Source organism: Agelaius phoeniceus, chromosome 7 (assembly GCF_051311805.1).
Source record: "Agelaius phoeniceus isolate bAgePho1 chromosome 7, bAgePho1.hap1, whole genome shotgun sequence".
NCBI classification, from domain to species: Eukaryota; Metazoa; Chordata; class Aves; order Passeriformes; family Icteridae; genus Agelaius; species Agelaius phoeniceus.
In genome coordinates this window covers 24,424,094-24,451,278 of record NC_135271.1, presented here as the reverse complement: position 1 = coordinate 24,451,278, position 27,185 = coordinate 24,424,094, and the positions used below count along the sequence as shown (strand labels likewise).

The 27,185-nt window shown below is 43.0% G+C and overlaps 1 protein-coding gene and 4 non-coding genes across 5 annotated transcripts; all 5 read right to left on the bottom strand.

The window, feature by feature from the left end:
* Positions 1-288: 288 nt before the first annotated feature.
* Positions 289-24,242, bottom strand: NOP58 (NOP58 ribonucleoprotein). Its single transcript, XM_054636121.2, has 15 exons — positions 24,103-24,242; positions 21,792-21,868; positions 19,729-19,781; positions 17,491-17,615; positions 16,337-16,473; positions 15,103-15,167; positions 13,908-14,042; positions 12,897-13,042; positions 11,818-11,944; positions 11,020-11,183; positions 10,166-10,300; positions 8,907-8,968; positions 6,268-6,401; positions 1,268-1,395; positions 289-622 (listed from the first exon to the last, which is right to left on the bottom strand). Exons 1-15 carry the CDS (start codon positions 24,145-24,147, stop codon positions 566-568), a joined length of 1,590 nt encoding a protein of 529 aa, XP_054492096.2. The 5' UTR covers positions 24,148-24,242; the 3' UTR covers positions 289-565.
* Positions 11,565-11,650, bottom strand: LOC129122833 (small nucleolar RNA SNORD11). The gene has a single exon (XR_008534619.1). It is a non-coding gene; the product is annotated as a small nucleolar RNA SNORD11 (small nucleolar RNA).
* Positions 12,716-12,799, bottom strand: LOC129122834 (small nucleolar RNA SNORD11B). The gene has a single exon (XR_008534620.1). It is a non-coding gene; the product is annotated as a small nucleolar RNA SNORD11B (small nucleolar RNA).
* Positions 14,660-14,747, bottom strand: LOC129122837 (small nucleolar RNA SNORD70). The gene has a single exon (XR_008534623.1). It is a non-coding gene; the product is annotated as a small nucleolar RNA SNORD70 (small nucleolar RNA).
* On the bottom strand, positions 19,375-19,463 carry LOC129122836 (small nucleolar RNA SNORD70). Its single transcript, XR_008534622.1, has one exon. It is a non-coding gene; the product is annotated as a small nucleolar RNA SNORD70 (small nucleolar RNA).
* Positions 24,243-27,185: the final 2,943 nt, after the last annotated feature.

The following is a 27,185-nucleotide window of genomic DNA, read 5'->3' as shown; positions in this document are numbered from 1 at the left end:
AACATTTGGAAGATGCTTAAAAAAGGTTTTATCAAGAAAACTACAGTGCAGACTTGGTAACACACCTCAACTGTTCAAGGCATCTTTGATATCATGCACAGATATTTGTATCCATTTTATAGAAAATTTAAGGATATTACAACCTTTGAAATCTTTAGAGAATAAACTGCAACAGAACATTTACACATTTAGAACTTCAGAACTGACAAGTCATTTAAAACAATGTATCTTAGAAACAGTCCTAATAACGGCTAGAGAAAACAGCAAACAAGTTAAAAGACAGAGGCATAAAATCTCCATAAAAATGTTTTTATTCTGTATCAGTGGAGACTGGTTATGAAAAGAGGACCTATTGTGAGCTTTTAAACAAAAGAAACTAGTAATCCTCCTAATTATCAGAGACACCAGGGTATCCTGTTCCAGGGAGAAGACAGCTATCAAACCCATCTCCTTGCCCTCTTGCAACACAGGGAAGTTAGTTTTCAGCAAGAGGCTAAACAAATTATGTAGATAAATGCTACTCCAAAGCAGCTGTCCAAGGGCCAGTGTTTTCCCCTGTTCCACATCAGTCTTCACCCTCATCTTTCATTTTCTTTTTTTTCTTCTTCTTTTTCTCTGTATTCTGCAAACAAACAAATGTTGCCATGAACAAAGCATAGTGGAAGAGCAAAGCAACACGTGTAGCTAGGCAACAGGGCTCAGAGCCCAAGCATCACCCCAGCTGCCATGCACAGCCCAGGCCATGTCCTCCCTCAGCTGCTCACAGGGCCAGGGAGGCTGTGCCACACTGTCACAGCTCAGCCCTGCAATGACACACACCAAGGGCACAAAATTCAACCCTGGGTTAAGAACAGGACTTCAGAACTGAGCAAAAAGCTGGGTTTGGTCCTATCTGCTGTTCTAGGAGGTACCAAATCAGCAGGTACAGCCTCTGCTCCCTGCAAGAGACAGATGCCCGTGGATTGGCACCAGGGGACACTCTTCCCACTAGAAAAGATGCAAAGAGAGGGAAGACAAGAGCTGGGGGTGGGCAGAGGACAGGAGGGGAATGGAGGCATTGCAGTCACAAACTTCCCAGATCTTATTTTGCAACGCAAATCTTCTTGGACATTACAGTGATGGATATCACAAAATAAAGTTACAGAGCAACTATTTGCATGTCATGGATGACACATACAAGAATCTCTCCCTGCCCCTCACTCTACACTCTATGTTTTGGAGATAATATTCCCAAAAAGGATCAGGTAGCTGTGCAATTCTGCCTCACCTCAGTTATGGGGCTCGTGGTGAGTTCCTCACTCATTACCACCTCTTCTTCAGCTTGCTTTTCCTTTTCCTTATCCTTTTTCTTTTTCTTCTTTTTGACAGGTTCACCATCTTCTACAGCTGTCCCTTCTGTAGCACAGAAAGGACAAAAATGAAAGGCAGGATGTCAGTTATTAAGAGTGCAAAAGGAAAAGCTATGAGACATCAGAGGATGCAATGACTCCTATTTACTGTCTGTGTTAACTTACCTGCAGAACTACTCCCTGCTATAATCAAAACATAAAGCTACTTCAGACAGTGACAGTGTTCAGATAGCACCATTCCCAGCTCCTGGTGAATTCACATCATCCTATTTCTATATGCTGCTCCCAGAGTTTAAAACAAGCTTGCATGTTTTAATTTGTTTGCCAAATTACCTTCAAGTACTCCATCAGAAAAGTGACTGTACACAGTTTGGCAAGTATTTTTACCAGCAACACAGGAGCAGCAAAAGGACTCTAAATCCCCCCTGAAAAATACATTTAGCCAGCAGTAGCTTGGTCACAACTGATTTCTCCATCTTGATGTTGGAAATTTGTTAAGAAGCAGACCAGTTTTCTTTACTGTTTAGATTGGCAAACACAAGGATCTCAATGCAACTTCAAGCATTTAATGCAGAAACACTTCCTTATCCTGGACAAGAGGAATTATTTATAATATTATTTATATAAGCTGAGAGGAACGTCAACCCAGGGAAAGATTTAGTAATGACCTTAGAGTTACTTTTCAGAACAATTCATCAACAGCTGCCCTATCTAATCACAGGGTAATGGAACTGTGATTTACCACTCACTTCCTAGAATACATCCCACAATCTTAGTAATCTTGAGGTAAAGATACCAAGCAGAAATCATTACCAAGCTGACAGCCTATGCAGCAGCCAGGCTGTTACTGGAGCGTACCCAAGTTAAATTTATTTGCACAGCTGAGTCAGTGCTGGATACCAAGTTTCACACAGTACTCATGACTAAGTTCTGAATGTAGCAACCACTGTCCTTCAGTAGCTACAAAATTGATGCTGAAACCAGAGGTGTTTGTGGTATGTATCTTTGCTACTGGAGGTTTGACTCAAGACATCATTTTCTCACCATATGTCCCCCAAGAAAGAATCAATTTTATTTTCATGAACACTCACTCACCACTTACAAAAAGAACAAGTTCAATTACAAAAAAAAGACCCAAACCACATAACCTCCTAACATCTTGACTGTACTTTGTCATGAGTTTAGTTCCTCAAGCCAGAAGAAGGACTATATGAGTCAAAAATAACACTTCAAACTGTGCCTCTAACATTAGCTTCAGACAAAAAAAGTTGGCTTCGGGGTAAAAAATTTCTAGACATGTCTACAGAAGAATACAGCCAACACATGCAGTTTTCTGACATTAAAAAACATACCAGAAACAAAACAGCAAAAGATTCTAGATAAAAACGCTGGGAAATATAACTTTGAGTGGATTGTGCCACAAAATTCACAGAGAACAGTATGCAAGCATAAGGCATTCAAAGCAGGTATAAAAATAAGTGTCCTCACCTCCCTATGTATAACATGGGAAAAGTAAAAGTAGCTGAAAAATAAGCATAAACTATATTAAAGCCACACTGTATAGCAGGAGCATACACGTTGTATTTTGCTATGCTACATGTTTTTACTCAGCTGGATTGGTAAGATATGCATTTCCAAGAAAAATGTTGGGTGATAACCTTGAAAAAAATAATTTCTTGTTATTACCCTAGATGTCATCAAGTCTGACACAGCAGGCAGTGGAACCTGGCACAATTTGCAGTGCAGATGATTCACTGGGTGCTCACAGGCACTGTCACTTCTCACAGCAAGCAGCAGAGCCCTCTCTGAGGATTTCAGCTGCTGCCTTCTAGCAAAGCTCATCACAAGACCTCACATATTTGTACCTAGCCAGAATGAGGCTTTTATAAAGGCTCCAGGAGTGCTGGTCTTTTCCCTCTAGGTGCAATACTTCCAAGTCAGTCAAGGCCAGTGGGGGTTTCTTTGTGATACACAGCAGCTGACAAGGAAACCAAGAGCTCTGACTCAGGCACAGAGGCACAGAAAGCAGCAGCCTGAGGATCAGCTTGACCAATGGCCCTGGGAGTGCTGACATCACCTGCAGTAGTTCCACTCACCATTTTCCACCGTTTTTGTCTAAGCTTTTACACACAAGCCTGATGTCCTGGTGTACCCTCCCTCCTCCAGACAATGCTCCACAGAGTGTACAGAATGAAGTCACGCTGCCTATCAGTAAAGAACACCCTCTCAAAGCTATTGCTTTTATATCTTGCAGGGTTCCCTCCACTGACACCATTAACTGAAGATATTTCTCTTCTCAAGAGATACTTTCCCAAGTCACTAACTGCCTCTATATCCTGATGCTAAATGCAAGCTGAAGGCCTCCCTGAGGACACTGGCTAGCCCTGCTGGTGGTATGAATTCTGTTTGGCCACATCCAACTGCAGAGACCACAGTCACAAAAACATCTGCCCTATTTCCCTTCACCAACAAGAAAAGGGGTTTTAACAGACAGCTCCTGAAGTAGATTATAACTTTTTTCAGGCGCTAATCCTTCCACCTGCTTTCCTGATAGGTATAAAAGGTGAATGTGTTTTGAAGTCATCCCTCAACCCCCAACCCCCTGCCAGTTCCCACCCAACGTACTGCCATTCATGCACCCCAAACAGGGAGAGAGAAAACACCACACATCTCATCTTGCAGTAACATTTATACTTCAGGCTAGCATAATGCAAAATACAACAGATATTAAAAGCAATGGTTTGACCAAAACTTTTCACTGGCAGCTTCCCACTCTTTCCTGTCCTTTACCTTCCTCTTGTAATACAAGCCCAACAGAAATTTCTGGCTGAAGAATGCCTTTTTTTTTCCTGGGACTACTTTTCCCACCACCCCCATTTTTTATGCAGCTGCACAAACAGCATGGGGAAGGAGGAGGCAGAGACTTCTTTCACAACACACTGTCTGGATGTGTTATCTCTGACCAGGCAAAAGCTGAATAGAGCATTGCAGCAAAAAATAACAGAGCCAAGAACAGCAGACATTAAAGCCTCACATGCATATTTAAGTGGACATGCAATATAAATCTTAATGCTGGGACATCCTCTGCACCCTTCTGTTTATTATGTGACTTGCTGAACTCCTCAACCTTCTAGGACCACCAAGCCCCCACTAGCACACTCAGCAATCAGAGAAATCAAGCTGCAAAAGAGCAAGGCTATGCTCTATCTAGCAGGTGTCAGGGAAATCCGTGTACCCATGCTGGGTGCTCAAATATAATTTGCAAACATGAGGCAATGCTATTTTCAAGGGTACAAGAGGACAGGCTAAAGGGATTAATTCTGCATAGAGGTGACATAAGATAAATAAACACTCTGGAAACATTTATTCTATAGTCTGAAGCAACTGGCATAGTTAGCACTAATGCCCAGGTAGTCAAATAAAATGACCCAGTTGGTAGAAAAAACTAGGAAAAAGTAGGAGCTATTAGCCATACATTTGAAGAATTACCCATCTTTTAAGGAAAAAAAGCAACACATCTGAAGTCTGTACTTCAGGTTTGGGGAAATTTGAAAAACAAGCAGCCAAACAGCACAGATTTCAGCAGTCCACAAATATTCTGGACACTACCTCCAACTCAAGGATATCTGCTAAGCTCCACCCAATCCTCAAATCTGGAAATAAAGTAAATGAAGCAAACACAAGCAGGTTTGTGTATAAAAGGACCAACCATTGAGTAACAGAACTATGAACTGAAATATCCTCCTCAAACTACAAAAGAGCAGGCTGGAAGGCAATGTAATATTTCACCTGCAACGAGCTCCTGCCTGGGAGATGTCAACATTTGCTTTGATAGTACAAGGGAAGCCCAAGGGAACAGCTCTGGCTATATTAAGGGAAGTTGGTTCAAAAGCAGTAGCTGTGAGAACACCCACATTCCCCAAAAGCAAATGGGCAAAGTTCAAGCCTCCAAAGTACTCACGTCCTTTTCTCATTATGTTCAATACAAGTGAACAAGGCAGAGCACAGATCTCAGCTTTACAGCACAAAGGATTCTCCTTCCTTCCAGTGTAACTTTACTTCTCAGCTGTGTTTAGACTCCTGCAAGCTCCTCCTTCCATGTACAGACACCATGGACTAAGTGGTGTCTGGGATGATCATACCTCCCATCACCTGAGCATGAAGGGCATTGAGCCAGCACATCTGCACTCTGATCCCCTAGAACAGAGCAGCAGAGAAGGCAGAAATGGAAGGCTGACAGCCTCGCCTGCTGCAGGCACAGGTAGTGGGCAAAAGATGAGTAGTTTGTGCCCAGATCTGGCTCTGGATCTCCCAGAAGCGACTTTAAGTCATCCTCTTCCCCTCCCAAGTTACACACTGGTGAGAAGAGCATATTTCTTAAAATGAACCATAATGTTGAACTAGATTTTGAGCTGTGACTGCAAAACATTCTTCACACAGTAACTTATCAGAGAAAGAAAGAATAACTGTGGACATAGTTCAGTTTTAGCTCCCCAGAGAATAACAATTGTTCAAGTATTACGTAAATTCAGACGGAAATTTCCAAGTGTCATTTCAAGTCAAATTCTGACCTTTTTATATGTTGAGAAATGCCAGAACACACTTCTACACAGAGCAGTATTCTTGAAAGAAAATAGGGCAAATTCTGGTTTTACTGAGTGCAGCTTTTCTATCTTCAAGATACTAAATACAAACCTGCTGAGCAAGAAATTCTGCAAGAATACGAGTAGAGTTTTGTTTTTAAATGTTCTTACGCATTTACAACTGCTTGTAAATTGACTGCAATCTGGTGTCAGTCACTTTTTAAAATACACTGCCATTCTCAAGGAGAATACCCAGGTACTGTGGCTGCCTGTAACTAATCCCAACTGCACCATGCTAACAGGGACATGGCAGCAGCACAGGTACAACAACCAACCTTTCATCTCTGCTTTGAACTTCTTGGCTTTCACTGCAACTTCTGTGTCTTGTTCATCCACCTCCTGAATTTTGCGCTTCTTGGAAACAACGGGAAGTGTTGAGTCACCAGAGGGGTCAAACACTTTTACTTCACTGTAATGAAGAAAAAAGTTTACACATTAAGAAGAGCAAACCTTTAGGGAAGACCCTGCAGTTGAACATAAACTTTCCAACACAACCTACCAAGAATATTTGAAAATCAATTTTGCTCAGCTAACAAAGCATCTACAGGCAGTGAGGCCCTCCCTCCAACACACAGTGCCTTTATCAGTATTCATGACTAGGAAAGAGATATCCCACAAAGTACAATTGTCTGATCTGAAAATACCAGTTAACTAAGAGTTTGATCCTGGTTTATACCTGCTCAAGGCTCTACAGAGCACTTGAATTACCCATTACATTGATTTCTCTGATGCTCAAAGCCTATCCAGCATAGCCATATGGTCACAAGCACACAGCTCCCCATCACTTAGTGTATTATCACATTGTATTTGGTATATTATCCCATAACTGTACCCTAGGGGTAATAATACACACACACAAAGCATTAGAAGTAGCTTTACTTCTGGCTTTTTCTACACTGCCTCTCCACCATTACACTGAGAGAGCAAACTCACAAGGCAGGGTAATGTTACAGCCTCATTGCTGTAGCACCTGTATCACTGAATTTATGGGACATTCAAATATTTAATCTGTGTCTGAAACTGCCTCTTCTCAGTTATTGCATGCTCATTTGTTCAGTTCCAAACTCCTCTACTGGCTGTCCAGTGCTCTTTAATTGGAACTTGTAAGGGGCAACTGAATCATCAAATAGCAATGAAGCAGTTCTTTTCTTATTCATAAAAGAATTCCTACTGAAGAAAGAAGTTGTTTTAAAACACTACGTCTAAAATATTTCATCCTCAGCCACATAATGGACATCTGAACTTTTCTAAAATAGGAATCTGAAGAAGATACCTTGCACAGGTTATAAAAACAACTGAAGCTGAGTGACTGGGCTAGCAAGCATGTGGTAATGCCAGCAGACAGTACCATCAGCTCATCCTCTAAACATGGGAAATTATTTTTATGGGTATAAACACTGCATATTGGTTTAAAGAAATTGATTATGCAGCTTTTTGCAAAAGGTGGACTTTACTTCAGATAAGCCCAAATGAGTGCTCAATGGCTTCCTTGTCATTGTCATAATACTGCTAATTAAAAACCAAACCAAAAACAGAAACCAAAACAACCCAAAAACCATAAATAAGACAAATGTAGCATGTCTTGCATCTTTTTTGGAAAGCATACAGAAATGTTTCACTTGAATCTCATCTCTAAAAACTAACTCTCATTTAACTTCTGATACATTACTTTAATTTAGTTAATTCATACAAAATCCATAGTTCCATACAAGACTAAGATTCTTGCCCATCTCCTTAAAACACTATTTTAGCCTTTCTAACATGCTCATGCAGCAGTACTGCCATTTTTGTACTACAAGGACAATTTGACAAGTACTGAGTTAGTTTCCCTTTTCGGTAGCCAGCCTATGCCAAACAGCCAGGAATTATCTTCAGATTCTCCCCAAGCCTAGACATGTTTGCAAAGTATGTCTACCAGCAGGAACATATCCTGGCAGGAGTTCATGATTCCTCATTTCCAGAGGTCAAACCCAGATCTATGCTGTCTCTTTAACAACCTCCTCTCTCAGCTCCTGCCTCCTGACACGCCCTGATGCTTCATTTACTGACTGACACTGCCTGCAAAAGCTGCTCCAGAAATCACAGCCGTCACTACACTTGGAAATGCCTGGCATATGGAAATAGAAGTCACAGCTAGACTCCAGAAAGATGTTTGGGGGCTGCAGATGGGTGCAACAGTGCTAATTTCTCCTCACAGAATGAGCACTGAAACCTGGTTTTGCTGAGCTCTTGCCCTCTCTACACCAAAAGCTCAGCAAAATAAGCAGGGCAAGCTAAGCAAGAGCCTGCAGCCAAATTAAGCAATAACCCCAGATGTCACAGTACAGACTAATAATACCTTGTTCAAATCCTCAGATGTTTAGCTGCCCCAGTTGCAATTTACAGTGTCACTCTGGGCACCAGAAACTGTTCTAACAGTGTCCAGAGTACAGAAGCATCTTATTTATTGCTTAAGACGTGTTACTTATTACATACATGACTTACATAAGGAGATGAAGCTTCGCTCAGAACAAGTGGTGTCTAGTTTTTTTCCTTTTTTCAAGAATAAGAGGGCTAAATAGGTCCCTAGGACAGCTTCCATGTCAAATAAATTAATTCATACTCTGATTTTCTCCCATTTATTTCATTTGGAATTGTAATAAATAAAGCTGCTATAGATTAAGACCCTGCTTTTTGGGGCACTGCTGGTAGCACCTAAAGTACTTGCTATCTGATGATGTCAGTAATTTGCTATTAGAAAATCTGGGGAAAAGGAAATTCTTATTAGCAACAAAACTTATTATCAATGTTTAAATAGCACAGAAAATGTTTTCTGGATCTTAGGTCAACCCAGCCCCTAACCAAAAAGCTTTTCAAAAATAAAACCATGGAGAGTTATTTTTACTCAGCCAAGCTGAAAGGAAAAACTATTCACCTCTTGTTTTGATACTTGTCTGCCTTGGCCAAGGCTTTTCCAGTGCCACTAATTCTTCTTATCTACAAGAAAAATTTAGATAGGAAAAACAATTACTCATAAGGAAAAGAATTCACAACACAAGTTATTCAGCTCTTGAAATGGAAAGACAGACATGTATTATGGGTCAAGCTCTTGTGTACTTGCTTTAGCTCTACACCTGAGTGTAGAGTAGTGACAGGGAGTGTAACTGAAGTGAAGAAGGCTGAGGTGAGAATGGCCTTCCTAATGCTGCTCTTCAAGGGCCTAATTCAAGTAAAGTATATCTAATACTGGATCAAATATGCAACAGTAACATGACATAACATTGTACTTCCAAATTCCCAAAAGAGCTCAAATTTGTGCACTTTTTTTTTCTTTGGCAAGAATAACTGCATGTCAGGGCAGGTATCACTCTGCAGCTGGCATAAAGCCACCCTTCAAGCCACAACACAGGCCCCAAACTAAATTAAATGTGTACTTGTCAGGTGACTGGTTTGTCTTTTGGTGTTAACATGTCTCCTTGCCTTTGTTCTGATGGAAAGTTTCACCTTCCATGGAGAGTGGGCAGTTTTTCTGGATTTTTCTTTTCTGTTCTAACGATGGCAGTACTAGAGCACTGGCATCAGGTCTAGCTTGGAAGGCTGAACCTAGCTGTCATTCACAAAATCACATGCAGCAGTCACCTAAAAGAGGAAAGGGTCCCCTACGTGCTCCCAGCACCCTGTGCTGATGGCAACATGGAACAGCAGGTGTGGTGAGCCAGGATATGCATCAGGAGGTAGGAGGGCAGTGCAGCAATTTGCAGAGTAATATCTTGCTTTAGCTACAGAGAGAGCTCCCTAAGACTAAGCACCACCAGATTCTGTCCAGATTCCAGGAACCAGGGTGGAAAAAATATTGACACAAATACTCCTAAGGTAAAGGGAAAGAAACTATGAAGTTATTAAGGTATCCTTGCAATTCATAAAGATGGAGGGAATGTAAAGGTATGATCTTCTTAATCCTGTTTGCTATCAAGATTTTTCAGTATAAAGCAAATAAAGACAACCCTGTAAACAAGAACAGCTGATACACGAATGCTTGCAGGCAACTTACACACCTGGCCACTCCAGCCAAAGCTGGGAGAAGCTACAGGATAAGAGAGACATGCTGCTGAGAGAGAAGAGTCAAAAGGCAGGGTCAGGAAATCATACCCTGAACAAGAACGACCGCTTCATGCAGCTCTCGGTAAGACTTACCCCTCTCTCTTCCAAAAGCCTCAGCCTTGTCTCTACTTTTAGTCTGTTCTCAGCTCCCATTTCAGCACTGGTGTTCTCTCCAAGGGCATCATAACGAATAGTCAAGGCGGTCTTTGCTGCCAGCATTCGAGAAATCTGGAAAAGCCAAAAATAATATTAAATGCTAAGACTCAACATAAGGCAATGATTCACTCTGATCTGGAAACCATACCCACATACAAAAGAACAAAGTAACCATTTACTAGCAGTGTTTAGTCCAAAAAGTAATTAGTGTCTCGTTCTTTCAACACTGAAATACTGTTAATGTAACACCTTGCTTCCTGGATAAATAGAGGGAGATGTCTGAGACAGCAAGTCAGTTACACATATCCTACTCTACCCCAACCTTTAGACCAGGTTAGTCTGAGGTGTAATTTCCTGCTTTCGCCAAAATTCAAACACATATGCATCCACCTGCATTATGAAAGACTAAGCATTAAGACCAAGCTGTTAATAACTTCAGTACAAAAAGAGTCCAATTTTCAAGCAAAACTAAAGCCTTTAACACCTTAGTTTACTATCACATAGAAGAAAGTAGTAACATACCCCTTGAGAAAGCCAGTGTTACATCCTAATTCATCTGGGATACACCTATTATTGCTCAGGTATGTCAGACAATCCTATTCCCTTTTTTTTTTGAACAGGAGTGAACAATAGTCAAGGATTTGTAGGACAGTGGTATTTTCCATGTCATCACAAAGCAATACAGTAAAGCAAGCCATGGAAAAGCCTCATTGTGAAGCTCAAGCCATCATGAAGCTCAAGATATTAATGCCCTGGAAAAAGCCAAGCCAGTAAAGAACTATGCAACTTACCTTTCCTTTATTTTTGGTATTGCTTTGTCCCACCAGGGAGGCATGATAGATAAGGCCAAACTTAGGTGTGTCCCTCTTAGTCTTCAGTGCTCTGAAGAGTGCCTTCTCAGCACCCAGTAACTGAACTGTAGAAGCTGGATGTTTTGCCAGATTCAGGAGGGAACCTAGAAAGAGGTGACACAGCAAGAGTAATTTGTCAGAGAAGCAGCTAGGCTAGATTGCTGCTTTTGAATAGTCTAAGAAGCTCAGATCCATCTGTTTTCATGAGAGCTGTTTCCCATTTGTTTCCTGAAGGACAGGTAAACCATTTCAGTCTTTCATGCCTCAACTGTCTTGGTTTGATTTGAGCATCAGGAAAGAAGGCTTAACATATTCCATTGGAATAATGCCTACTCCTGACAGTCTGACAGCAAGAACATTTCATCACAGAACTGCAGCACAGATAACTGAAATAAGGCTGCTATCTTGAGCCAGTCTGACTATAAATGCCCAGAGCTGGTTTTATACCTCACAAGTGACTGAACTATCAGCAGGAGGCTCAGTAAGTGTCTCAGAAGAGGTAGTGACTTAAGTTGCCCTCATATTCCAAAAAGAATTCAGGCCAACTGAGAACTTTGTCATCACAGACTACTACCAAGCTCATGCTGGTATTCTCAAGATTCCTGAAGTGCTGCTTTTGCCCCATTTACCATGATATGTGCGCCAGGCCTTACATAATGCTGTTAGCTGCCCAGCTCCTCAGAGAAAACCTCTGATGAGGTCACCTAGGACTCATTCATGTTGATCACTGCAACCCACCTGCATGAGCAATGAGCCTTGCTCCCACTAGCTCTCCCACCATGACAGTGAGATTGGGAGCAATGGCCATCATTCTGTTCTTCAGGTAGTCATAGAGCTGGGTCCGATATTCAGAGATTTCAATCACCTGGCACAGACAGAGTTTGGTTACAGGAGTCACTATCAGCCAACCAAAAAGTAGAAAGAGATAGATATACTGACACAAGGAAGTGCTGAGAATTCCAGTGTAGGAGACTAACAAATTGCAAATGCAAACAGCCAAGAGCCAGAGTTATGGGAAGCCTTATATAGGGTATGCTGCCAGAGCAGAGCTACATCCACAAAGTATATTGGATCTGTTCTGCTTATTCCCTTATGCAACTTATTTTCTCAGCAAAGCTCCTGATAAAGGAGCTGACAATATGCCAAAGACAGAGAAGCAGAACAAAAATACTTAGTACGCACATTGTCTTTAGGACAAAACCCTGGAATATTCAGTTGTTACATAAATCTTTGCCATCATTCTCTTGAAATGGGATACATGCTCTTGACTTGTTTCATACAAACAGACACAATTAGAATGCACATAAAAAAGCAGCCTGGTCTAGACCAAGAACAGGAACTCCTAACCCTGCCACTGCTGGTAAAGTCACAAAGGGATCCAACTGACACAACTGAAGTCAGAGGGTGTTTGTTCACACATGGCCCAAACGAGAGCAGGGTAGAACTCCTAATTCTTTTGGGGCTTCAGTGGTCCATTTGTAACCCAGGGTTCATCACCTAGCTTCCACAGTGACAGATTTAAAAGAGGCTATACAATGCTATTACCTCAAATTCTTAAAAGTACAATGATAGCAAAATCCCTCCCAAAAGTAAGACTGCTACTTTCAGAAAGACTTGTGCAGGCATCAACAGCCTGAGATGGCTCAGATGAGGTAGTGACTGTGCACCCTCATGTCTGAACATCAGGAAAGCAACAATATAGGAATCATCACTGCCATCACAAGAGTTAGCACTGCCCTGGGAAAAGCTCTCCTTGGCAGAAGGGGCTCTTCTGAGCTGAAATAGAGTCCTACTGCTATCCATTCATGTGTACATACCTGATCACAGAGATGGATTATGTTGTTTATGTCTTCTTCTGATACTTCTGTCCCCATGGAAATCTCAGCAGCAGCCTTCACATCCTCCTCAATCTCCTCTGGTAGGATGTCAGAAACATCAGAGGAAGCAAAATTGCTTCTGTCTCCTGTGGGGGACAGATGAAAGCATGTTTGTGCTGGGGGTGAGATGAACTAGCAAAAAAAGCACAGAAACAGATGAAGATAAAAGGCCAAAATCAAAACAGTGAGTCAAGTCTGCCATCACACTATTCTGAATTCCTAAAATATATGTCAGTGTTCTGACTTTGTGTTTATACCAACTAGGAATGGTTGGAAATATTAAATTTGAAACCAGAAAGCCCATACTGCATACTTCATCTTTTCAGTAGCTGGTTGCTGCAAAATTTTCAGTGACAATATTAGAACAATAGAATTCCAGGAAGTAGTCACTTACCACTAACCAAATCTATTTAATTGTTTCTACAACTGGGGGGAAAAAAGCTCCCTTAAAACCACAGGTCTCTCTCTGGACTGCAAACTACATTATAACAAAAAAACCAACCAAGCAAAAATTAAATCAATACAAAGCACATGAGCCCAAGAGGCAAGGCAAGTGTCCAAAATATAGCAGCCATTCTTCCTGCTCTTACAAGTAGTTCTAGTAGCTGCTCTCTTTAAGAGCACCCAGAGACAGGCAACACTTCTCTACATCAGTTTTTTAGGAGCTAATTTCCAAACTGCTCTGCTGACTGTGATTCTAAGATGTGCTGGCGGTCTATGAAGGACTGGCTGGTGATGTGGCATTAGCTTTCACTTAAGTTCCCAAGTGGCAAACTGCACCATGATCCAGATGCAAACATACCCTCCTTTTCTGCTGGCCCCATCTACCCTGCTGCTGAAGGCAGCACTGCTCAGGGTGATGGCAGCTGGACGAGCAGAGTGGCTGTCACACCAGTGCCACTCCCGCTGTGCCCACCGCCATGGCCAGGCTTGGCTGCCCTCGCTACTCACCGACTTTGCGCACGCATTTGCAGTAGGTCAGGTTATCCGTGATGATTTTGCCCAGCTCGGGGAAGTGCCAGCCGTACCACTCCCGGCAGCGCATGATGTAGTTATTCAGCTCTTTGTCCAAGTCATCAAGAAGTGCTAAAGAAAAGAAGGATGGAGTTCTTTTTCTAAAAGGGCAACCTAAAAATGTGGTACTCTCAAACCAACCAATTTAAGTAGTGTAAAGGGAGATTACCTGAAGCATTTCACTCTATAAATATTGGAATGAACCAAACTGCAGTACACAGAAGTCTTTACTTTTCAGAGAACTGTGTAATACCAGGCACAATACTATAGAAATGTCAGCATTCCCACAAGTTTGGCCTCAAAGTTTTATCACTGGGATCATCTTGGACAAACTCCCTAACAGCTGCAAAGCTCATTCCCCTAGGAGCGCAGCAGCCAGTTCTCCTTCCTCTTAGTCAGCAAAGGGCTTTACACAAGGTTGATGTAAAATCTAGCATCCAATTAAATTTGAGGAAAAAGTGTTTTTCTGGTAACTAACTGATCTTGTATTCCATTACTTGATTTAAAAGAGCTAGCCTGTTAGTTGCTGTTATAATATAAATATACCAAATACAAAGCCAACGGGCTCACCATTTACTAGATATGACAAATAACCAGATTTATAGTTTATTAGAGTAGAGCACCTACAGTATATATTGCTAGAGAGCCCTGAGGCTAAAATATTTCCTGCTAATGCAATACCAACATTCCCATCTGTTGTCTCAGTGGTAGTGACGAAGGAACTGAATTACATCATTAATTTCAGTTTAACTATGTTTCATCATTGGCAACAGTTTGGGAATTAATATTCCAAACAGGATTCCTCACCACTGCTTCACAGCAAGCATGCAGATTACGATGTGTGTCTTTCAAGGAAAAAGCCCTTAGAGGACTGAACTAACACAGCCTGTAGTTCAGCTGATTTTTATGCTAAGAAAAAGTGCACGCCAGTTTATTGCATCGCCCTAAAAATGTTCCTGCTTGTGGAAAGCCCTTTTGAGAAAACACACTTTAAGCCTACATGAACATCAGTGCCCAATTTACTCAGACATCCTAGGAGGAAATTGACAGCAATACTTTTCTTTTGTCAATGTAAAGAAGTCAGCTATCCGAAGCCAAATCCATTAGTAATTTACGCTCTAAATATACTTACAAATTGCCTGGATAATCATGGTATCTACTTTGTCTGGGCTGAATTTCAGCTTGTATCGGGAAAGGCTGAGGAGACACAAATACAGTTTCATCAGCATTCTGACATCCTGTTGAAGAATATGCCCCACCTGTTCCTTTTTGACACAAATACAGTTGTCCACAGGTTCATCGAAACCAAGTTCAGTTCTGTGCCACTGACTGCTCTCAGCTGGGGCCAGAAGCCACACTGACACAAGATCCACAACAGCCCTGACAGGAGTCCCTCCCATACCCTGTAATCAGGGTGAAAGTGAAGGTTATTTGTACCACCTGCTGCAGACTGAACATGAGTGCTGTGGCAGGAAATTAATTGGCTCTTGGTTTTTCTGCATGGTTCTCCACAAAATGTCTTTATCAGCAGCATTTCCAGTTGGGCAGCAGCAGGAAGCAATCCACAAAACTGCACCTCCCTAGCAGCAAACACCAGCAACACTAACATGAAGCAACAAAAGAAACTTCCTGGAACACATTCTCACTGTCTGAGAAAGCCCATTACCATCTGGCTTTAATGTTACGTTAACAATTCCTCTGTAAGCTACAGTGAAAGACGCTTGGTATCAATGAGGAATTGCATCTTAAAAGTCCTTTTTCAATATTAATGCCCATTTTCTAAGAAAACACACTTTTAAGGAATTGGCTACAGCAAAGTATTTCTCTAACTTGCCAATGGTTTGTGACAGGACAAGCTCATGTCAGAATATGGATTAAAAAGCTACTTGCTAATGGATGCTTGATCCCATGGTGATCCAACAACTTGGCATTTAACTACTACTCCACTAAATCTAAAAAGCAGCAAGAACAAGGTGGGAAGAACAACCCTGCCTTTAATATTTATATTATCTATTTTATGGGTATTTATTATAGCAGAAATAATCAAATTGTGGTCTCCACATTGTCTCTTAGTGGCAATAGAGCTTTAAATGACTCCCTGGACTGCTCCAGACACAGTCCAGAAGTATATTACATGAAAAGGAAAGCTACCAGCTTCCACTTTGGGTGAAGATGAAGCCTTTCCCTAAAGGGTGGGTGCAAACTGAAAGCCCTTCCTTTTAAAACAAGATTTCAGATACAGAAGTTCTTGACTCACAGAGTACGAGACCATGCCACATACTCAGAAACACTTCAAGCAGCACAGCACAGCCAGGGACACAGGAGTGGGGCAGACAGGATGAAACAGAGCTGTTGTAGGAACTCACCTGTGTGCCAGACCCAGGCACATAGCTGCCATCTCTCGAGAAGGGAGGCCTGTTATGAGCCCTTCGATCTGTGAGCGAATTCCTCTCATCAGCTCTGTAACCATTGGGCTGTGTATACAACTCAAATTCAGCTTCTCCTGCAGTGTGGAAATCAATGGTCCAAAGTCAGGCACAACACAACATTCCTCTGAAGTCCTTCTTCCAGCAGCCTTACATCATTTTAACTGGTTTTCCCACTGCAATCCTGTGATCACACAAGTTTCATCCATTTTTGATGTTCAAGGTAGTGACACCCTCAGTTCCCCACACAGTTAATATTCCACTTGGAAGAGCAGATTTATAATTAATGCTCTATCTGCTATATAAAACATTCAACTTAAGATTCAAGATTTTGAAGTTTACTAGAAACAGTTTGGTCACAGAAAGAAAATTCAGAGGTAGAGGGTTAGGGGCTTTGCGTCTTTTTTCAGAGAAGAAGAGTAAATAATTGGTTCAAAGTCCTTGCTATTATTCACTAACATTAAGTCCTCATTTTGCAGCCTACACAGTCTCCTAAGACAGCATGAGGAGGTTGTCAGAACAAAGTTCAGTGGAACAGGGAGCAATTGGACATGAGGTGGGAAACTGGTATTTGACACCTAGGAGACACTGGAAAAAGCAATCTACTTGCACTGAACCTCCTTCTTCCTCTGGGCAGGCAAGGAACAAGGGGTGTACACAGCTACCTGCACACTGAGGAAGGCACAACAATGCCCACTCCCAGAAAGACAATAAATCATCACCCTACTCTATTGCTGCATCTGTTAGCGAGGAATATGTGTCTGCATGGCTTAGGTTTTTTGGTTGGTTCCTCCCTCCACTCTTTTTCTGGGTTGGATAATTAGAAAATTAATTCTTTTACGTGCTGGGTTTCTAACCAATATTTAAGAGAGAAATCAAGCAAACCTGAAGACCTCAGTGCATTCTTACCATATCAGTCACTTGTGTCCTCAAGACAACATCTTCCCTGTACCCATACTAGGATTAACTATCCTCTATGCTGCAAACACAGCACTGGCAGCATAATCCATTGCTAGCAACTGCAAAATCTCTGGAATCTGACTGTAGCATTTTAGTAGCGTGAGACAAAAGGAAAAACAGCAAAATGTTATCACCTTTATGACACCTCCAAGTTTGGCATCTGCCACAGCCAACTGCTCGTGGGCATCTTTTGCCACTATCTTCTTGAGAATCTTCTTCAAGTTCTTGCTGAGCTTGCCTTCTACAAGAGCTGTGGATGCTGTATAAAACAAAAAGACCAAAGATGTTGTTTCTTTCCCCTCCTAAAACCTGTAAAAAAATTACTCCTAACTTCATGTATTTATTTTAACTGTCCACAGTAGCTCTAGTCTGAGCTGCAATACTACTTCACTATGCAATAGCTAAAAATCAAAAAAGATAATTATACACGTCCTCCTCTGAAGGCCTAAATGAAAAACCTTTTCTCCCAGTTGCCTCTCCTTTCTCCATATGTTTTCAGTTCTATTTTCAACGATTTTGTTTAAGGATCTCTACAAACAGAATGCCATATGCTTTAGATACATGTTTAACATTTCCAATGGCAAAGTTAGATGGGAATATTTTGTGCATAATTTAATTAACCAACCATTTGCCAGGTCCCTTAGGCAGCAACCATGATATCCTAAATTGAGTAATGGCTTATTTGCATTCTCTGGTGATGATAACGTACTATCTAAAGCCCCAGGAATGGTGCCAAACTGGACAGTCAGACCCTTTTAATACAGCATGCAGACAGGAGAATCTTTAAAGGATGTTCTTAATTCTTAAATATTAATAGATCTGTAAAAACTTTACCATCCCACACAATATATTTTAAGCAGGCACTTATACAACTCTGAGGGTCAGCTCTGTCCTCCACTGAACTTCTGGGACTGATACATCACCACAGTAACAGAGCAGCAGCTAGTGATTTTTGGTTTCCAGACCCTAACAACATGTAAGAGTAAAATCAAAGTGCTGAGCTGAGTTTCCTCTCAACCCTTCTGCAATGCAGCTAATTTTCTACCCTACAAGCTGGCCAATAGCATCTAAGCCCTTGAAACAGTTGTTGTCATCTAATTGCAGGGGTTCCACACTGTTGTCTCCTTATCACAAAAGTTCCATACCTTCTTGGTGTTTTCTCATGGGCAGCTCTCAGAGCACTGACTCTTTCTTCTTCACAAAGCAGCCAACTGACTCCAGTTCCCTTCTTAACCACCCACCCCACTCTCTTTTATAGCACTCTTCCTCTCATTGGTTACAGCTGTGGCCTGTTGAAGTCAAGCCTGTTCCTAATCTTTGCTAATTGGCCCAGCTGCAACTCCTTAGGGGTAAGATTACTTTCTACACTGTTTTTATTGTCTTACATTCTATCCCCCTACAAACAGTCACATACATAGTCCTGCCTTCAAAATAAATGAGCCATAAGTAGTCTGAACATCTCCATTTCACAGATAAGTCAACTTGAAGCAAAGTAGTAGAAGGTGTTGGATGTTTTTGAGGTTTTTTTAATCGGCTAACTATACATGAACTGAATCCAAACCTATGCAAAAACAACATAATCAAAAAAATATGCCACAGAGAGGAACATACAACAGCTTCAATCTCAGCTCTTTTATTTGCATCTCATGTTTGATAGTTGTGTCTCCATTCTTGTTTCTTTGCTTCCTTTATAAGCTACCGCTACTGCATCAGAATATGAAGAACTGATCTTTAATTATAAATGTGACCTGGAACATTCACCTACTTAAGTCATACAGCACATTCAGCAGTAATTGTCACACCATTTCTGAATTATTGCCTAGAATTCCTACAATTTCTGTTCAAACCAGGCCACACATCAAGTGCAAAACCCATAAAAATGATTGAATATAAGGCTTTCCATTTTGCTTAAACTCCTGAATTTGAGGAGAACACAGACTTTTCTTAGCCTGAAAACCACAGGCATAACATGTACCCATAATACCCAGGTGGCTGTAATAATGAATGGTCTCTAATACCTGTCTGTTGTCTCAGTGGTAGTGACGAATTGTTGACTCAAATCACTGATATTCAGCTTCAACAAGAATGCATCATTGACAACAGACAGGCTATATGTATCAGTCACAACTTATATGGGGCTCATTTGTAAACTGCTTAAAAATATGCACTGAAGGAAAAAAATAGACTTTATTACATCTTTACTGCTCTATACACTGGATAGGTGACCTCATAACCATCAAAACCAGCTCACTTTTAAAACCTGTAATTTAAAAGCTAAGAAAAGAAAAAGAGCATGGATAGATGCAAGTAACGAGTGAACTAATGCATGATAGAGATTTGATTTTTTTGTAATGATATGTTAACTCACTTACCAGCAAGTGCTTCTGTTGTGTCCTGAAATTTTTCAAAGTGTTTCAGCTTTACTCTACAGAAATAAAATAGAAGTGTGTAAACAAGTGTACACAAACTACACGCTAGAACCATTTTATCTTTCTCTGCCTCTGCTCCTCTCTTTTCCCAATGGCTTCAAGAGAGCAAAGATCAATATGCAGACCCTCAAAGAGGACTGAGAGCACTAAACTGGCCAACTGAGTCTGGTGTGACATTTCAGCTGGGTCCCACAATTACTATATAAAAGGGGGGGGAAACGGAATTTTGACTTGGTATTTCTTGGACCGACATCACCAGAAAACCTAACCCCCCCCCGTTTTTGCTTTGTAGTTCATATTTAAAGACAGACATCATCCATTTACATTTCAACACTGCACCCTGATTGACTGATGATAGCATCTTTCCACTCATCTTCAAAAGGAAATGTTCTGCCTCTGTGGAATGCAGAGCCTGCACAGCTCAGATTTAACATGCTTTTCAACCAAATACATCTTCAAAGACTTTAAATTTGAACTGATTCATTGCCCATGAATCCTCAAGTCCTCCCCTGTAATTAGATGCTAGAATACAAGTTCTGAGCTGAGTTTAAGACAAACAACAAAAATTTTTTTAATGCATTAAGTGCTGACCAGAGCCAAGAATCATCTGAAGAGTGTTTAACCACACTGTGTCAGATCCTCAGGCACAGCTTCCCTCTACCCCTCACAGAGCCTGTGGTGTTGATATATAGTTACAGTTAAGAGGCCATCTCAATCCAGTAAATTCCTTGTCAGGGACAGGCATTTAACTAATCCAGCTCTGATTAACCACTGCTGGTTGTGAGTCAAGTATCAGCAAAGGAAGCAAGGTCACAGATACAGCTGAATACTTGAGTTAAGCATCTGCAGATCCCAACAAAAGCTTCAGGCTTACACTGATGCCTTTTCAGAAAGGCAAAAGAGGAATTACTTTTATCAGAGCAGAGATCCCATTAAGAGCCACATCCTGTATAACAAGTGCCCAAGATGATGCTTTCAGGACAAGATTAACCACATTACAAATAGGCAGATGTGGGATATTCTGGCCTCTGCCCTAAGTACTGTTACAGAGCAGGATAAATATGAAATGCACAGCTTGCTCACACGCATCCATTATAATCAAAGCTGGTTAGAAATCTTCCAATAAAACCACTAGACAGACTTGGAAGGAATCCACCATTGTCCCCAGCTTTAGGGCAATTTGCTGGAAAGGCCAGCTTGATTAGTGGACACTGCAATCCCTGTGCAACTCTGCAGTGGTGCTAACTCCCACTGATGGCATGGGCAACAACACAGCTCTCAATTCAGTGATTTACATAGTTCCACCTGGATTAAGCTTTATTTTTCCCAAAAAGAATTTTCTGTGAGCACAAAACCCTATCATTTCACTGACACTTCCAGCATTACAAGCCTGGATATACTTGTCAAAGCACCCACGTCACCTTAAAATATTTTTCAATTTTTTTGCTTTGGTAACACATGGTAATGACTTCTGCTACTTAATTACACTGTGAAGTATTTCTTTCACTTTGATATTCCATCGTAAGCATCTCAGAGTATCTAATTTCACATTATCACTGCTCACAGCTTTTACAATACTGAAACCCAAAAATCAGTGCCTCACTTTGAACCTCAGCTGTGTGTAACTACAGGCAGCCATGTCCTTCCACAAGCCACAGTGCTACCTGTTGTCATCATATTGCAGGGGTTCCATACTGTTGTCTCCTTATCACAAAAGTTCCATACCTTCTTGGTGTTTTCTCATGGGCAGCTCTCAGAGCACTGACTCTTTCTTCTTCACAAAGCAGCCAACTGACTCCAGTTCCCTTCTCAACCGCCCACCCCACTCTCTTTTATAGCACTCTTCCTCTCATTGGTTACAGCTGTGGCCTGTTGAAGTCAGGCCTGTTCCCAATCTTTGATAATTGGCCCAGCTGCAACTCCTTAGGGGTAAGATTACTTTCTACACTATCGTTATTTTCTTATATTCTATCCCCCTACAGCTATCCCCACACAAACCTGCTTACATTTTGTTTGCTTTTTCAGGAGTTTCAAATTCTTTCCATAGACTGTCAACTTCTTGAAGCTTTTTCTCATTCAGAACCTGCAGGAAAAACGACACAACACACAACTATATTTAGTTCTTCAATGCAGGAGACCTGAAACATTTACAGTGCATCCAACCACTCTGCAGTAGTTAACACTGATTGAGTCAACAAACTCAACTTCAGTGATCTCTGTTTCACTATTCTCTCTCAGCAGCTTTACCCTACTAACAGACAATAGTGCAGCATTTTTACTTTCACCTGAATTACACAAGTTCTTCAATAATGGCTGTGTCCTCCTGGACCTGGAATATTAAAGCAAAAGCCTCTTCTTCTTTATCAAAACTGGGCTTGCTCCACCTCCTCTACAGTACTCATAACACCAGTGACCCAAACCCAAATTTACCACTGCTTTGGAAAAATAAAACATCTGGGAAATCTAACAGAAAGCAGTGATCCCCCAAGTTATTTTCATTAATCAGAGCTAACCCTAACAAAAAAGAAAACCTCCCTGTAAAGAACAGTCACCACAGCTTGGTCATCAACCACACCAAAACTGCCTAAGAGGCAGCAATGGCTCAATCCCATCTCTGTACACAGGGACCCTCCGTGACCCTCAGCTTTTAAGCAGCACAAGATTAACACTTTTGCTCTTGGAGCCTATAAGCATTTCACAAAATGCATAGTGCATGGCAAATTCCCAGAAAATGGCTTAGGGGAGTGGTCAAAATCTTTACAACACTGTGTTCTTTACATCTCACTCCTTGTGGTTTTGTCCCCAGGACGCAAATACAACACAATTGCAATTTAACCCAGTACAGAAATCACTCCTAGTATCATGAATTTTGCTCCCTGGAAGATTTTTTAACTCTGGTTGAAGGAGGTTGTCTTTTTTTAAACTCAATTAGTAGCTGAGCAAATAAACCTAGTAATTAACATCCCACATGACTGTGAGGCACAGCAAAACCTTGGGGCAACTCTTCCTTTCCTCAGCCAGGTGATTCTTTCCTGCAGTTCATTTTTCCTACACCAAGACCTACAGAATTTTCAGCCTCTATAAACAGACACGGGCACATAGAGAAAATGAAAGACATAGAAACTGCTAAAATCAAGACTGTAAGTGTATAAAAATGGATATACGCCTATGGATAACTGCTGACAGCTGCAGCACACACTGCAGCACCTCTGCAGATACCTTCCTGCAGTTCTCTCTGTATGTCCCTCCTCCTGCCTTTGCTTCATGCCTAGCCTACCTTCAGAAGTTAAAATATTAAAATTTATATTAAAATGTTGCCTGAACTGCACAGCTTCATCCCAACGAGGAGAAAAGGTGTCAGGGCATAGGAAGGAAATATCGTGCTCCACAGAGCAGCAAGGGTGCAATTCTGCTGCAGGAAAAGGTAGAGGAAACCAGAGTCTTCCTCTCTTCACACCTGCATTCATGTTCACACAAGTTAAACCCTAAGACTAAGTTGGCGGGGGAAAAAATAAGGACGTTATGGTCAAACTATGACCAAGCTGGTAAAACTGTACATGAATCGACACTCGAGCAAGACCAAAGCCAGAAAGGAGCACGGCACTGTAGCAACTCTAGGCTTGCTCAAAGCCCCAGGGAGCTGCAGCCTGAGCCACCCGGTCAGGAGGCTGGCAAAGCCCTGGGAAGGTGGCTGCTTGTCCCTCTGGGAGAGCGAGGTCGGGACACGAGAATCCTGCACCGTTCCCGCGATCCCGCTTCCAGGCACGGCCCGGGCAGCGGCCCCGCACAGCCGGGATGCGCTGCCCGCCTCCCACCGCCCCCTCCCTCACGCCCCCGCGGGGCTCTGCGGGAACAGCGAGGGCACAGCCAGGAACAGAAAGGGATCAGCACTCCCAAGCCCGGGTGCCCCCAGCACAGGACGAAAGGGGCACGGCCACGAGAGCACAACTTCCTACCAAATGCAGGCCGGCAGAGGGGAGGAAGCGAGGGCCAGAGGTGACGCTTGGCAGACACCGAGGAGCTCCGCTTCTGCCCGCCGAGCACCTTCAGCCTCCTCCGGCAGCCCCTTTCCCGAGGTCTCGCTCACAACGCGGCCTCTCTGCTCCCACCCCTGGCCCTGCTCCCCCTCGAGGGGCCGTACGGGATGCGGGGACCCTCACTCCCTCCCTTACTCTCACCCCCTCCCGTGTCTCCCCGTAATTCCCACCGCAGGCCCGACGGGCTCCCCTTCGCCCTCCCTTCCGCCCCGCCGCAGGTCGGCGGCCGCGATCCGCCGGGCGAGATGCAGCGCGCCCCGAGCCGCAGCCCGGGGCTCACCTTGAAGATGGCGTAGCCGGCGGCGGTCTCGAACAGCACCAGCATCGCTGCGGCGGGCGGGAGGGCGGGCGGGGGGCGCCACGTGCGCCGCCGCGCCGGACCCGCTCAAGCACGCGCGCGTCGCGCAGCGGAACCGGAACAGGAAAAGGCGGCAGCAACGGAAGCGAGCGCGCACGGGGAGCGGAAGTGGCGGGGCCACCTTCCGTCCGCGAGCCACGTGGCGGGGCCGCGCCCGCGCCCCCGCCCGGTCACCGCCCCCGCCGCGAGTTCGAGCCTCCTGAGGCACAAACGCGCGGGAGCCCCCGGGGTAGCCTTGTGGCACCTCACCCGAGCTGCCCCCGCTTCCCCGGTGCCACAGTTGGCGGCAGGGTCGGCCACCATAGATGGGAAGCGGGTGTATTCCCCGGGACGCGGGTGACCGTGCCGGAGACTTTGTTTCCCGAACGGATCCCTGAGCGGGTGTGAGCGGGTGGTCCCCTCGGCGACCCCAAGCCGGACCGGCTGCGGTGTCGGGGTGTAGGCGGCGCTTCCGGCCCTCCGCACACGGCGGATTGCATTCTCTGCCCGCTCCGCTACCTGATCTGCAGCTCATCGCACCGAAAGCAGTTTATTTACATGAAGAATTGTTGACACAGTGCGATTGTGTGTGTTTAAAAGCTTGGCTTCGCCGCCAGACAAGCACCACATTGTGCCCACATAAAGCACGCGTTTGAGCGCTGCGTGTTTCCCCAGGCTGCTGCGATCTCTCCGGGGCAGTGTCGGTCCTGCCGGGGGAAGGCAGGGCCGGGAGCGCTGGGCGGCCCTTTGTGCCCCCTCCTACTCTGGTGCCACCTCGTGCTTTGGTGCCACCTCGTGCTTTGTCCTTGGCACAGCCCGGGCGCGCACAGCGCGGTGCCTGGCTGACCTACTTCTGTGCCGCGGTCCTGCCGGGCAACCAAGCAGCTGTCTGCCGGTGGGAGGCAGGCGGAAAGCGCCGCTCCTTGGCCTTAGAAATCCCCGCTTATTTCACAGGCAGGGTTATCTGTACTGAAAACAGGCAGAGATTTTCCTGCCCGCAGGAAGAGAGATTCCGAGAAACGCCTGGATTTTGGTTGCTATCAGGCGTTCATTGCTGCATTTTATGCAACCATCTATATGAGTCAGCACGCCTTTGTTTCCTCCATGTAAGGAGTATGCTGGAAAGCCAATAGTGAGAGAAATCTGTGAACTTGAATATTTCTGAAGTTTTGTTTTTTTTTTTCAGAGGAAAGACTTTGGTACTTTACATTACATAACCAATTTTCTTAAAATCCTACAACCAGTAATATTGTCAAAGAAATTAGGTTCAGGGTGGTAGAGAATTTCCAGGTTCCGCCTAGTTTTAAAGTACTGTTTCTGGTCCGGCTGGCAGAGGACCATTATTATGTAAGAGCTACTGTTACTTAGCTGGCTGCCCTAGAACACTGCATCCATCCTGTTTGCTAGCACTAACCCCTCTCAGGCAAACAAATTGGCATGATGAGATTACAGATTGTTCTTAGGTTAAAGTCTGCTTTTTTAAGAAATCTGTTTCTGATGGACTGAAGCAGATTTGCACAGAGTGTACGTGTGGGGCTTTGAGAAAACCTCTTACAGCTATTGGCTCCTAAACTATACAGTAGCTTGGGAGAAATCCGGCAACGGAGGTGAACTTTATTGGCTTCAGGTGACGGAGATTAAGTGCAGATAGGGAAATCAGAGACATTATAAAACACCTGAGAATTCAGTGAGGTTATTAGGGCAAGTACCATTAGCAATGCATGCAACTGCAAGGCTAGCTTTGGGTTTTGTGGGAACAAGCTTGTGTTAGTCTATTTGGTAGTTTTAAAACAACTTTTGTTGTTTTCTCTTTAAATGTGTTCTATGTTGAATTTGAGCTGTTGAAAAAGAAAAGTGGGAGCTTTATTGCTGTACATCCACAATTTTCACAGTCTCAGTGGAGATTAACTTTGAAGATTCTGTACAAATCTGGCTTGCGTCCTGATGAGCTAATGCAGCCACAACTGATGGAATAAGAAGGAGTCAAGAAAGGTGGTGCTACAGCTAGTGTGTATGTTGATGAGCCCATTCTAACCCTGTATCTTTATGGCTATGTATGTGGATAGGTAACTGCATTCTGACTCATGTTTTATTATGCCATTACTTGAAAAAGTTGGATTTTTGCCAGAGTCTGAGACTTTGGCCTTAGCACAGTAAGGCTTTGTTTTTAAAAATCCCTTTAGAATTTATAAAAAGCAGTAATGTTCAGGATAGAATATTTGTCATTTTCCATTTTGTTAGTATTGTGTGTTGTTGTGGAGCCCTTGCATGGCTTATTTTGGTGCTTTGTGTTTGTTATTAAGCTCATAATGAGCTCTTACTGTGAGCTTGGCATAGTATGAACGTATTTGGCTTTTCTGACTGCTTGGCCTTGCCTAAAAAAGATCATCTTCATTCTGTAGCTCTGTATAGCATTTGTTTTGGTTCTCTTTATTTATTTTTTCCTTCCCTTGTTAATTCTGAATTGTTATAACAGTTGTTTAACAAAACTAATTCCCATGAGTCTAGATACTGATTGTTCCGCTGGCTGGTAAAAGTGCATCTCTTGGTATAGCTGTGTTTGTAACTTGGCATTCAGTGACAAGCAGAAATGCAGGAACAGAGTGCAGCTGCTTTGGTGTTTAGTGTTATTACAGGGCAACATGGCACAGAGCATGGAGCTGTTTGTGTTAATGAATGCCCGCTGCCCAGAGCTAATGAATGTACTCCGCCCTTTCCCAAAGGTAGCTGGTAAAGTTAGAACTCTGTTTATTAGCATGAGGATAATAATCATCTATTTCAATTTAGCTAATTTCTGTTGATTCATTGATTTTACATTCATGTTATTTTATGGTTCTCATGTGTGGAATTTTTTTTCTACTTGTTGGCCACTTAGAGCTAAGCATATGCCTGTGCCAGAAGTGATACCATGCAGGAGTTGCCTGAGCAGTTGGAGAGGGGATGTTAGGACTCCATGCTATAGTCCAAACAGCTTGCAGCCTAAGTGTAATCTTTAAGGTAGATGTTACTTCTTGTGCACACCTCTG